This window comes from Rhipicephalus microplus, chromosome X (genome assembly GCF_043290135.1).
Source record: "Rhipicephalus microplus isolate Deutch F79 chromosome X, USDA_Rmic, whole genome shotgun sequence".
Classification (NCBI taxonomy): Eukaryota; Metazoa; Arthropoda; class Arachnida; order Ixodida; family Ixodidae; genus Rhipicephalus; species Rhipicephalus microplus.
In genome coordinates this window covers 227653827-227667882 of record NC_134710.1, presented here as the reverse complement: position 1 = coordinate 227667882, position 14056 = coordinate 227653827, and the positions used below count along the sequence as shown (strand labels likewise).

Here is a 14056-nt window from a genome sequence, read left to right as displayed (position 1 = left end):
TCAAGAATCCGTCTAGTGCGAGTAGAGATACAAAGGTTAATCGCATGCTGCAATTGTATTCTCTCTTCTCTCATCCTGACCGAAAGCGCTCGTATCTAAACAGGGAAGGATGGCAGGGCCACAGAAAAACGTGACGCGCGCCTCATGACCTTGAGCACTTTTTCCATTTTTTTTTCTTCGAATGCGCAGCTTTTTCAGTGTGATCGCACGCGCACGCATGGACAAGTAGCGGCCTTTCGTGGCGATCTCTGTAACGAGCGAGCGCGCCATGTTCAAATCAGCGAATGGCTGATAGATGGGCTTGCTATTTTTGAGCACATTCCATGATTTGTCGAGAGAACAGAAAGCAATTTTTAGTCGAATTTCATAACTTATTGTTAATTCCAGGCCGCATGCTGCGCTACAATATTTGGCTCACATGTTGTCGGGAGCCTCTACTAGCGATGAGCAGCGTTTTCTGACCATGCTCAAAAAGTGTTGCAGGGCCCTTTTAACATCTGTCCAAATATTTTAAGAAAAAAGAACTGATTTGAAATATAACCACTGCTCTCTGCTTTCTGGAGCTGACCATGCTTGGGTTAACGACTGCCTTTTCCTTAACCAAAAAATAAATAAATGAAAAATTTTGGTAGTTCCCAGTTGTCTCCTTCTCCCGATGCTGAGCATCTTGAACATTGACCCCGATTTGTTGCAATGAATTTTGCAATGAACTTGATTTTTACAGGACCTAACCAGTCTTAAAATCACAGGCCCACCAAAGACTTGTTCTTCAGGTTTATTTATTTTATACAGGTTTATTCACTACTACCAGTTATTCTCAGAGTGAAATACTCTCTAGACCTCTCCAACATCTCGTAAGGTATGTTGCCACCCTTAAAAACGTTTGCTGCAGAAAAAAAAAGGGATGTCTCTACCTGGTTCTGTTTGAGAGCTGTGTTGATCTCTATAACTGCCGGTAAACCTCCCTAAAACCGAAACTGACATTTTGTGAAAACGAAAGCTTCATTTTATTGAGTAAAAGAAACTTAGGTTTGATTTTTATAACTACGGATAAATCTTCCTAATACCAAAACTGACATTTTGTGAAAATAAAACTTATATTTTAATGAGCAAAAGAAAGTTGTTTGGGCTGAAAAAGCAGGATACATTTAAAGTAGTTTGTGCTGAAGTATGTTAAAGCTCAATAGGAATGAACAATGGCAATCGTGACCCTTTTTATTCAAATTGCACATATTGTCACGTCGGGGCACACAAAATGACATTTGTGCTTATACTGCATTGATGTAATTACCACCATAGTGAAAGCAATTTTTTCGTCGATTCAGTATCCAAAATTATTCTCTTACAGGTAATGTGGCCAAGTTCCATGTGAAACAATGTCCAAAATGCAGAGTGTATTAGTTGGTATGCATATACAACTAAGTGAGAGCTCTGGACATGGGACAATTCAAGCACAAGGCAGGTTTTTACTATGACAATCTGAAGAAATTGAAGCCTGCATATACAGAACCCTGTTATGAGAAAATGAGTGAAAAAACCCAAAGCTCGAATGAATGTTTCAATTGGAAGCTCTGGCAGTGTTTACCAAAAATCTCTAGGCCCAAGCACTGTTTTGTTTGGACTAAAGAATGTATATGTCAGCTGCCAGCCACCAGTCAATGGCTGGCAATAAACAAGCCCGAAAAAAAAAAAAAAAAACTAGGCACTGTTAAACCATCTCCCAGTGAATTTTGTGGCAACCAAAGAAGGCCCCAGCAATGAGCCTGGCGGTTTTTACTGTCCCACAATCTATTAATGACGAAAATAACAGTTTGAAAAACAATCTCGTTTTTCTGAAAACTTCATTTTTAGTTGTTTTTTGTGGCACAAAAAAGTCATAACTTTTCAAAGAACCAATATCTTACAATCAAACTCCCTGTGCTTCTTTCTGGAACATTTATATAAAAAATAAACTAGATTTATTGACAACTACAAATAACTTTTGATGCTACAAAGTTTCAAATGAAATGCAACCACTTGAAATTACATAGTTTTAGGTTTTTCAGCCCTACTATACTTAATATTGGCAACAATATGAAGGCTAGTTTATTGCACAGCCTGGAAGTACAGCTACTACAGCTACATTGTTGTCACACCATTTTTGTTTTGCATTACAGGATTGGTACATATGACTGTTTGTGTGATGGGCATATTTTGGGTAATTTCAGCAATTAAATTGTGATCAGTTTCACATTTTTTGCCCAACATACTGAAAGTGTCTTGTTAGATGGCTCTTATTAAAGCAGACACAAATCAATCAGTTTAGGAAAGAAATCTAAAAAGATTTCCATAAAGGTGGCATCATATGTTGAAGAAAAGTAGCCTAAATTTAATTTTTTTACAGGAAGATTTTTTTTATACTAACATTGAGCTGAAGCAATTTTCGTTACTGCCACCCTACTATGTTCCTGTTGTGCTGAATATTGTTTGAATGTTCAACTGCCATTCTGCTACAACATCTACTTTCATTTGTTTGTGCAGATGCCTTTTGAAAAGAATAAGCTCCCTGCCTCCATCACTGGTAACAATGAGTGCATATTCAGCACTGCCACTTTGCTCATGTTTTAAACTCTTGCTCTTTCCTGTAAATGTGCAGTGATGTTGAAAGTACTTAATAAGGTAAATAACACTTTACGGGTATTAATGCAAGAAAAAATTTATAGTCTGAGTCTTTCTCAAAGCCAAGACTACATGAAACTTCCCCAAAATGTGCTGCAGAGTCCTTCTAGTGTAAGATATCTAGGCACAGAGCATACTGCATACAGAGCAGAAAACAGCCACAGTTTTGAATGAAATAAATACAAACAAACATGGCCATAGAAGTACAGTAAGATGGATGAAAAAAAAAAGTGAAAAAGAGGAGCTTCAAAGAAACAGGCAACCTGCTGATAAAGTATTCCTCAACCCACCTGACTAAATGCCCCTGAGAAGAACTCTCTTCCGAAGATGAGATGCTTTGAAGAAATTTTGGCTGTACACCAAGAAGAGAAAGAGAAAGAGTAGAAAATAAAGACCAACACAAAGAAAACATGCACAAAGTACAAAAATACACAAAGCAGTACTTTTATACACACTAAACATTTCTGAAGACCTTATTATGAGGTCTGTGCGGTTACCTTATTGCTAACAGAGAAGCTTAGCATAACAAATCTATTACAAAAATGATGCAGAAAAAGCAACAGTATGGAGCCCAATACATTCTTTTAGACAGAAATTGAACAGTCATAAAAGCAAAAATGTGAACCATAGTAGCTAGTTCTATCAACAAAAGTTAATATAAAAACTGGGAATGGATAATTCCATGGTAAGATGGATCAGCCCATATTCACTAAAGCCATCATTCTAAAACATATTGACACTTATGGTCCTTGGTTTGCACCATGTTCACTCATTTCCAGCTATATAATACAATATTATTCCTTTCTGAAACAAAGCATTAGTGCAAATATCATTTAATATACAATACAATAGTGTACAAGACAAAAAAGGGGTCAATGAAAAAGCTGGACATAAACTTAGAACCTAAACTTATTGAAGAGGAAAATGATGACGAAAAAATTCTTAAAAGTTGATCAAATAGATACCTTGCTTAATAAAACACCAGCTGCTGAGCTGCAACTTTGTGAAAAACATGTCTTTAGTCCGTTTTATGGTCACTAGATAATGCACTACTCTGAAACAACAGGTGCCACGACAAAAACATTTTCGTTGAAATATTTTGGGCACTGCTGCTTTTTTTTCTCCTTTGATATTTTATATAACGTAGAAGTACACGTGCTTAACCTAGAATTGTGTTTTTCGGGTAGAGTCAAGCTCTTCACTCAGCAGCAAAAGGTAATGAAATGCTTTTTTAGTTAATGTGAGACATTAAGTCAAAGTAAGCTAAATTCCTTGATTTTGTACACATCCCTAAGTAAGATACTACCTTTCAGTTCATTGAGTCAGTTTCTCATTAGTACTTGCAAGATTAGCAAAATGGCACATCCTCAATGTTAAGTGGCAAATACTAACACTATAGTACACCTCAACAAAGAGAGCTCTAGCTCTGTTGTTGAGCCTAAGTGAGCACTAGCAGAGCCATAATACAGAAAGATGAAGGAGATGGTGAAATCAGTTTTCTTTCAGCCAAAGCATGTGGTGCAAAGAGTAACCTATACACTCCGTTCACGGCAACTGGGGCGCCACCTAGCGGCCGTCAGAGCAGACAGCCTTTGAGAGCTCGAGCAGAACAAAACGTTCTCCTAATGCCCGCTAGCACGTAGTTTATCGGAATCGTCAACTGCTGCGTAGTCGATTGCACCAAAAAGTACAAGTCATGTCTCGCAAAAATGGCGTTTTACGGTTTCTCGACTTGTCTCTACTTTATTGGGCAGCGAAATAAGTTGATCACGGTTGTAAGACGTAAAAAATGTTCGGTTCCCACTCCCTCTGCCGTCTCTCGTTCTGCCGCTACATGCTTGAATTGGTCTCAGACACCACCTCTGCAGGTGCAATGATCTTTCGTGATGTTCCTACTGCCATAGAACTGGTGAGAAAAGAAAGTTATGCAAGGCATTTCAATTCAGCTCAAGGCTGATGAAATGCTTTTAAGAATATTATTAATTATTATCTCGCCGGCTACTCTTTACAGTCTTGCAGAATGAAATGCGAGGTCAATTAGTGCTTTGCTGGGTCGATAGGGTCATCAGATAAGGGGTAAACTGAGTTAAGTAGCACATTACCGTAGTAGTAGCATATTAGCACTATGCTAACGCGGCAGGATCAAGCTAACACTTTGATGGGTTGGTTGACCCTTGTCAAACTGGTGCAACCCGCCACGGGCGATCGGCCATGAAATTGGCGGTGCCTTGTTATATTGAAGAATTCATTCTTTCAAAATTACAAGATGAATAAACACTGCAAGAGAAGTAAAATCTGCCACCAACGGCAAACTTAACATCCATGCTGTTCACATTTTAATGACTGCAGCAGAAGCATTAACATTCAAAGTCATATTCACCAAGTGTCAGCATTCAACAAACTCGTGCCAATGCCAACAGCATGAAGAAGAGCAGATGTGGGTACTTACAACAAACCGATTGTATGAAGCAAAACTGTGTAGGCAGAAACGCGGGTTCGCCTTTGAGGCATGATGTTAACAGCAACCACTCCGCACCTTAAAGCTGCATTTGCGCCTTGCTCAACCCATTTCATGTAATAATCTGGTAGCGATACATTCAAGCGCACTCTTATTTCGGACCGCAAAAAATTGAGTGCATGTTCATTCCAAGCAAAATAGAGCACTTTTTATACTTGAACTTGCATACATTCCTTCTTGTCCCTTATTATAAACTGTCAGCATCACCAAAATGTAGCAACCAATCGTCAAATGTGTACAGTTGAAAAAAGTCACTAAGCAGATTTCTGACCAGTTATAAAAATCTTGTACAGTGGTGGGAAATTGAGGGTTCCATGTGCTAATGTGGATTGGCGAGTAAAGCATCAGCCAAGCAGGAGGGCTTCATCGGGTAGTCTTTTCTGGCAAGAGTGGATAGTCCTTTCTGGCAAAATGCGTACTATTCCGGACTGTCGGTGGTGTTTTCTTGTTCTTGGCATCTGTTAAAGACCTTAAAAAGCACTCCAGCTCTTCTTTTTCTAAGCTAATTTTTTTCCAAGCCGTTTCGGATCAGTTCTTCTTCAAAGAATAAATCAATGCCCAAAACCTTCAATTCATATGTCTTTTATTTCAAATATATCATCTTTGAGTGAAGAAGGCCATGATACTGTAGCACTAAACTCAAAAAGAAACATTAGGAGGAAAAATGTTTTAGGAAAGTCATCCTCTTAGTCTTTATATTCAAGTTTTGCTTTAGTAAAAAACATGTTCTTCAGTTAAGTGTCAACTCGCCCTAGAAAAACTAACTGCTGAACATAAACACAATAGTGAGGCAACTAGGACACAATTGAAAAAGACTGGATGAGACCATCTTAATTGTTAGGGTCATGATTGATAATGCAGTGCTGGTTTAATGAATGTGGCTCAGTTTGATTGAAACAGATGCAGAATTTGGTTCAGTTTTAATAAGAAACTGCGTTTTTGAGTTCATGTTACAATCAGCATATACGCCATTTCAATTACAACTGTATCAGAAGTTACAAAGATACTTAATAGTGCTTGAATGCGCTTTACACTCATGTGAAAATCAGCCAAATTTCGGTTTCTGTATTTGGCTCTTTTCAGAAAAAAGAAACATATTTGTTTTCAATAGTCAGCATTAACAGTAATTGCAACTGTAGGGGTATTACTTCCCAAAACCATGATATGATTATAAAGGACACCAAGCTGGAAAACTCCGGAAGTTTTTATCATCTGGGGTTCTTTAACAGGCACTTAAATAAAAAAATGTGGCTGTCACAGCCGGAGTAACGTCAGTCAATTGTCCCCTTGAGAAACAGTTTGAATAGCCCCATTTAGAAAGCAAAGATGATCACTGCCCACTGCTCCTTCACTGTCTACACGTAGATGCCAGTAAGAATGAATTTTTTTGCATATAACACATATTTTACAATAAAGTGCCATACTGCTCAACACACAAACAACAGTGCTCTGCCAAAACTTCTTCACTGCAAGTTTATTATGTTGCAAGCATGTTGTGAAGAGCAAGTAGCAACAACTATTATAACTAGATAACTCACACTTAAGTAAAGGTATATGTGCTATTTACTTTTTAAAATAGTTTCATTATGAAAATGTATGAGAAGAAACTGTTGTAGCACTTAAGCTTGCATAGGAAAGCCATTGCTGTGCGAGTGCAGTCACAGCTTTAATTTTACAATTTTAATGTTAAGAGATTCAGCATCTTTGTTGAAGGTCCCCTTACGTAAAAAATATAGGCTAATAGTGACACTGGCTTCCACCAGCAGGAAAAGGTTGTAAATACTGCTGAACACAGATATACTGAAACACAAAAAATCCTCTTGTTTTCACTGTACCTAAAGATTGCAACCTCCTCTTAGAAATCCAATGCAAAAGTATAGCAGTGTACTAAGCATATATGAAACCCCTTCACTGTCACTTGCAATATGTTGAACACTGTGCCCCTGCAAGTGCACCTCTCACAATTGAATTCAATCTCTTCTTGAAATACTTTTGCTGTATATGTTCACGCGGATGAAAATTGTGGATATAAATGAAAGTTAAAACTAGTGGCGCACCAAAAGAAGGGGCACAAAAGAGACCAACAAGGCCATCTGCCACCATTATTTTGACCTCTATTTTTTTCAGTTCTTTAGGTTAAACAGTTGTTAGCTATGAAGCAACTAGCACAGCTGAATACAATTTTGTCTTAGCAGGTATTGCAATCTGAAGAAAATTATACGCTATGACAAAAAATATCACCAATGCACGCCAATCAAGATATGGGTGGCTCAAGCAGGTCTTATTTCTGAGCCTTAGGGACAAGGTTTGCATTAGTAAGCTTCACCGCATCACAGTCATCTAATGCTGTGAAACAAGATATGAGCCATGCAGTGAAGCTTATTATCTGGAGCCTCCAATGGATCTTCACATCAAATTACCAAGACGTCAAACTATTCTGTCATACCCTTCAGACTTTCGATCAATATATATGTCAAGGTTTCACAGTGATAACTGCTCATAAATGACGAAGAAAAGCGATGGAAGGACAGATGTTAATGTAGCTAAATAAATGAAGCACCATGGACAACATGCTGAAGTTCTGCTTAGCTTATTCTGCCAGCTACAAATTTTCTTTTGTTTCCCCTTTCATTTTTTCCTTTCATGCATTTTTAAAGATCACTGTAAATTTAATTGTCATCTGCAATCATTTATAATAAAACAACTGAAGTCCTGCATGCCATGAGAATTAATGCTAAATTTACGAGAGAGTCATGCTTCAAGGGTTTGTATACCTCTTGCAAAGTCCAAATCCCCTGTTCTCTGGCAGGAGAGAATTACATAGCAAATGCCATCACTGTCCTTCACTGCCCAATAGATGGTGCTAGTTTTTTGTTTAAAATGGGCAAGTTTTGCAATGCCTAGGCTGACAAAAAATATCTTCCAAAGAAGAGAGTACAAATGCATAGCTGGCATCTTATGCCACATTAAAATGCTCTTTCCATTATGAGTGGATAAGAACTACTCGCACACTAGTGGTGAGTAAGCATCATATTATTGAACTAGTACCAAAATGGCCTGTTGGTGTTGCATTTAGTGTGTTACATTCACTTCAACATCTCAACTACTTAACCCCGGTTGTCCGTAATACTGACACTTTAGATAGTTTCAAGTATTGGTTTATCAGCACAGTTTAAATAGCTATCGTAATGATTACTAAGCAGACAGACTGGAAAGAAAGAAAGACTTAAAACGCAAGCACAAGAGACCATGCCTGTATGTCTTAATTCTTCCATAGTGAATTCATAGTAACTAGTTTAACTTTTTGTCACCCTAACTGGATGCATTTAACATCTATAATAGCAAATAGAAAAAATGGCAAATTAAATTAAAATGCACAATGCTAGGTCAGCATTTATGCATAAACCGAATACGTGAGTAAAAAAAATGCTACTAAGCTGAGTAGCAAAAGGAACCTCACATCTTGACACAAACTTCAGATCATGTGCAATACATTTAAAGCTTGTAGTTAATCATGTCTCCATGCATAAATACAAAAATTAATGGTTTCAAGTTATGGCTGCCGAATGACTCTTGTCAGTATGTCACTAAGACAATTAGAAACTTCCTGGTCACCGTTCTCTAACTAGCCAGAGCTCAAGAATTTCATCATAACCTGTACACAGCAAGTGTCAGTTTCTAATGTTGCTTTACCGTTCTATTGTCATCCTTTCAAAGCCCTAACAGTTGGCTTACCTTTTCTGTCTGCACTGCAGCATTGATTTTAACGGGATTTTTTTCAACACTGGTAATATCCATGTATTTGGTCTGAAAGGACAAATAAAACAACATCAGTACAACAATTAAGGAAGCAGAATTTGTTATGTATATCTTTTATTTAAGAGATTGGAGCTCTTGCAGTAACTGTATCTGCTAATAGAAGAATTGCACTTCTTTAGGAGGCATGAAGAACATGATCCAAATGGAAAAACATATAGCCCAAGGGTATTTGACACTTCTAAAATTGGCGTTCACTTTTCTCACCTTCTAAATTCTTTATATGATACGTTAAAAACACTCTGTACTGTACATTATAGGTGTTCTCATCATTTATTTGCTCACCAGACTGTAGAACTAGTGAAAACAGCAAGTGTAAAGCGTTTCACATTGTAATTTGCAGCAGTCTGTTTCAGCACTGAATTCAGCATCTTATATCTAGATTTTATTGTGGCAGATCTGAGATATATGCAGGGGGTGTTGATTGGTTAAGAATAAAAAATGAGCAGCCCAAATAGCTGTGAAAAGACACAAATTTGTATGTTGCCATTTCATTTTCTGTGCAACTTGCACAAAGAATGCTGTGGCCTAGATAAAGTGCAGTATTAAGCAATATCGTCGCATCATGATAATGTTACCCATGCTTGAATACAAGTATCGGCGAGCAGCCAACTGCCCCTTTTTGTTGACCCTTTGGTGGACACAAGGAGCAACAAATGTATAATGGTGGTAAAAACATTTTTAGTGACTTATCGATCGCTTCTTGTTTCCAACAAAAAAACCAACCCAAAAGTTCAAAAATGTCTGATTGTAACGAATGCAGCTAACGCAGAGCTTTTTTTTCTTAATCGGAGGGTGTACACGATAACGTCACCCTCCTTGGGAAGCCTGTCGTCGAAGCAGAGAGTAAACACACCACCCAGTTGAACGAGCATAAAAAGACACGAAGTGGGTTCTGAAGGAAGGGTGTGTCGCTCAAGCAGCAACTGTCAACTTTGCTTCTAATGGTGTGGTCGCGATTGCTAACATGCGCATTAACTCGGCAGCCATTAGCGGGTGGCGCGCATATACACTTCTATGTGCTGCGCTCTCAGTGCAAAGAGACTATCGAAACCTGCTGCTCACCCTGGAGTGCCCACATTCTCTCACACCAGTGTTTTGTAGTGTTATATCAAATTAAATCCAAAATTTGTTATGGCATTCATTGCTTCGCTCTTCAAATTTACCCAGACAACACTCGATGTCCTGAGGTCGTCCTCATATGATACAATCCTCCTCGCACAGTTCTCATTGACCTTTGTACTTACTGAGGACGACACAAGCTGGTTTGACCCCGAAACATCTTTTCGAGTGCTTTCGAGGACAACAATTTATCCTGAAAAAGTAATCTCAAGGAAGTTTCGGAGAGGACAAAGGCAATGCACTAGCACCGGTTCAAACGTCTTTTCGAGTGCTTTCTGAGGACAACAATTTGTCCGGAAAAGGTCCTGTCAAGGACCTTTAGGGGATGACAAAAGCATTGCACTGAGTACTTACGTATAAATCCTCAAGATCTTTGCGCACTAAGTACTAGATGCATTTCATATGTGAAAACTTTCTCCACACGTTTGTTTCATGCAGTCATAAAGTTATTGTATATTTTTGCCTCATTGGTTTTTTTTTTTTGGCAGACAATTTTCAAATTATGCGTTCCGCTTCATGAGACACACGTAATTAATTGACTTAGGTATCGAACCTGGTATTGTGAAATGTCCTCTTGAAACAGTGTGTTCTTAAATGTCACAGCCTTAAATTAGTCATAATACGCTACTGTAGTGCGTAATAACAAACTAGCAGCTGGGAACCATTGACCATGCGGCACTATTTTAGATAGTCAAGTAGCCAAGCCATTCCAAGCCAACTGATTGTCAAAATGGAGTCTGTCAGAGAATGTGCAGTGTACTAGTGAAGGTTCGTGTCCTTTGTATGCAAGGTTGAAAGTGAGATATGTGTGAAAGTGTAAGTCGTAGGTGATGACGGGAGATAAACTGCCGTGTTGATGGGTGCACTGGGCTGCCCAACGTTCAGACTGATCATGGATGCATTGTCACCAGACGACCGCGGCGAAGTGTGGTTCGAAGCAGCCTAGAACACCAGCCAATCGCGATCAATTGTGCTTCGAAGCAGCCTTGTCCCAAGGTGAAAGGATCGACTTCTGCATCTGACACATGGCCCGACCTCGGGCAAGTCAAGTCAACGCCCGTGTTGAGTGTACTGGTAGGATGTCAGAGCGGAGCCTCTAACACTAGTGAGTGCATTGGGCATGATACACGTGGTGATGAAGACACCGTGTCACACTTTCAAAGAAGATTACAAACGTGGTTGAATGAGCTGTGTTGACTGCTTTGATACTGCTTTTCTTTTTTTCAGACTACAAGCGAACTCGAATGTCTAACAAAGCTGCCAGTTGTGATTAATTACTATTAAATAAATAAATTTCAGTCAACAAGCTTTGTTTGTTTTACTGTAATAGTCCAGCACTGTCGCTTCTCTGTTGTTTGATACAGTATATTTAAACGAGACCTCACAGGTGTTTTTCTTTTGATGTATCAAAACATCATGAAAAAAAGTAAATCCTAAGTAGCATCACTGCCCTGAGTACCGAACCTGCCACGCTATCGTAGTTCTGAAAAGATACTGAAAAAGTCCTGAAGTGTTGTTGTGAGGATGTGCTGAGGTTGTTATGTGTATGCAAAAGGAAACGGGATTAGTGCCATTGTAGTACCATAAGAAGACATTCTGAGGGCGTCATATTGTCCTCACGGAGGCATACTGAGGATGTCCTGAGGTTGTGTTTGTGTTGTCTGGGAAGCTAGTTCTTTTCTGAATGCTGCCTCCAAGTTATTTAAAAAATCACAGTTCCACCGCAACGGCGAAGCAATCAATGTAATAGCAACAAATTGTAATGTTATACCACGGCCGGTATAGAGGAGCGCACTCGCTCCCTCCTTTTACAGCCTAAGCAGCCGTCGCGAGTACAATGAAGTTGTTTCTATACATTGACGACAGCGCGCTCCGCATGAGGACATCTTGAGTGAAATCTTCAAAGCGCATTTTGCCGCATACGCTTTGCATTGTAAGTCAGCTGTCCCCGGCCACTTTCTCGAGATAATTACTTCTTCCTCATGTGAGAAGTGATGAGAGTAGTAGAGGTGCGTGTTGGGACAGTCTGACTTTCTCGGCACTCATGCATTGGGTAGTGATTACACACATGCAACACTACAAAGATCTTATTTCTTAAGGCTCAAACAACATATATTTGCTGAATTCTAAAATGCTTGAGGCTCGTGTGCTTAGATTAACCATTTAGGTGCAGGTTAAAGAACCCCAAATGGTTGAAATTCCTGAAGCCTTATACTATGGTGTCCTTTAAAAGGACACTAAAGGCAACTATTAAGTCGACCTTGATTGTTGAAATGACGGTCCAGAAACCTCGTAGTGTTACTTTTGTGCCACGGAAGGGCCTATTTTGAAATAAAACCCCGTTTTAGTGGTTCGCAATGGATGAGTGTACTTCAAACCATAGAGTTTCCCAAAAATTACCAAGAGGGCACTCTGGCGCTGCGATCATTCAGTGACCATGGGAATGATGGGTAGTACACACATTTGCCTAGTCTTCATACTTGCGGGCGGCGAATCGTACTTGTGGCTTCGTTTATTGCTGGTTACGGTTTTGTTTTGAAAGAAAGAACAAACCCTTTTGAACTTAGTGACTTGATTCAAAATGTAAGCCTAAAAAAGTAAGGTTGTGAAGCGCAAACGGTGAATATTTGCTAATTTATGTTTTCATCAAGAAACCGCTCCAAGCCACACAAACACACATGGAGCCAGAAGCAGGCCAGAAGTACGAAAATTAGACAAATGTGTGTACTACCCATCATTCCCATGCTCGCTGAAGCGCCGTGTGTTGCAGCTCCCATAGACACTAGCGCCAGAGTTCCCTCTAGTGTATATTAAGAAACTCTATGCTTCAAACTACCCGCCTCAAGAAGGAGAGCGACTGGACCGACTCACGCCACTGTTGCCGTGCACAATGTTGCCCGGCTTCACTGTGCACGGGAGCCACAGCAGCAACAACGGCCAATAATGAATTTCCCATCAATGGCTTCGAGATCGCAGACGTTTTTGTTTCAACTGCACTTTGCTAGATGGCACTACCTGTCCCGTATAACCACGTGAAAATTTAATTTTTGAACCACTAGCACCATTCACCATAGTAACGTTCGGCCGTTCTTTTTTCCATGAATCAAACAGAAACTAGCGAGTAGCATTTTATTGCATCTCATTATGCACGGAAGGTTCTTTATTTCGTGCAGTTAGATCGATTACTAGTGATTAATTGTAGGCAGTCTGATGTCATCGGGATAATTCTGAAAATGTCCTACAGTGGCGCTTGTGTTCTTGTGCATTTACCTTAATTTCTCGGTAAGTAGAGCACTGTTGTTGATAACATTGGCGTTTTAGATGTTGTCATACATTGAGCTTTCACTCTGACGTAAATCATTACTTGACTTTAGTGTCCCTTAAATCATAACAGTCCTCGAGACTCTACAGACGAAAATGCTCGAGACTGTGCAGTTGATCCTTGAGCCACGCGTAGAAGATCCACCGCTACTGAACTGCCCGGAAAGTGTGGAAATGAGTCACGCAGGAGTGTCAGTGCATATTATTTCATAAAAGTTTCTCCCTACTCTTCTAGTTAATTGCACAAAAATGTTAACAGATCAGAATGACAGACCATCTGGCTTTGTTCCCAAGACCACACGGAAGCATTTCAGGGGGGAACAATGTGGTTGTTTTAGATAAAACGATCCCGACGGTGTTTTACAAGCAGTGCTTTTTTTTTTCAATTCTTCAGGTGCAATGAAAATATTATAGTACTATTATATTGAGAACATTTTCTGGTTCTTCAAAACTATTGTTCCCCTGCGTCTTCGGCGTGCCTTATTTCATATAAAAATGTTTCTCATTTTTTCATCCACACACTGAAGACTGCATCTGGGCTCATGTGGGCTCTGTATGTAGTATGCAGGGATACAGTGTGGTGTGGTCCGACTTGGGTTTGTTTTATTTTTTCTACACTAT

At 39.3% G+C, this 14056-nt stretch overlaps 1 protein-coding gene across 8 annotated transcripts in view; it reads right to left on the bottom strand.

The window, feature by feature from the left end:
• The window catches only part of LOC119187444 (uncharacterized), a 134349-nt gene that overhangs the window by 37340 nt on the left and 82953 nt on the right, over positions 1–14056 (bottom strand). For 6 of the 8 annotated variants that reach the window (XM_075878726.1, XM_075878727.1, XM_075878730.1 and 3 more), the window contains 2 exons: positions 8912–8983; positions 2949–3010 (listed from right to left, as the gene is read on the bottom strand). In XM_075878726.1, the coding sequence (XP_075734841.1) occupies positions 2949–3010; positions 8912–8983 (134 nt within the window). The remainder of the gene's footprint in view (positions 1–2948; positions 3011–8911; positions 8984–14056) is intronic. The other 2 variants (XM_075878732.1, XM_037435555.2) reach the window with 1 other exon arrangement.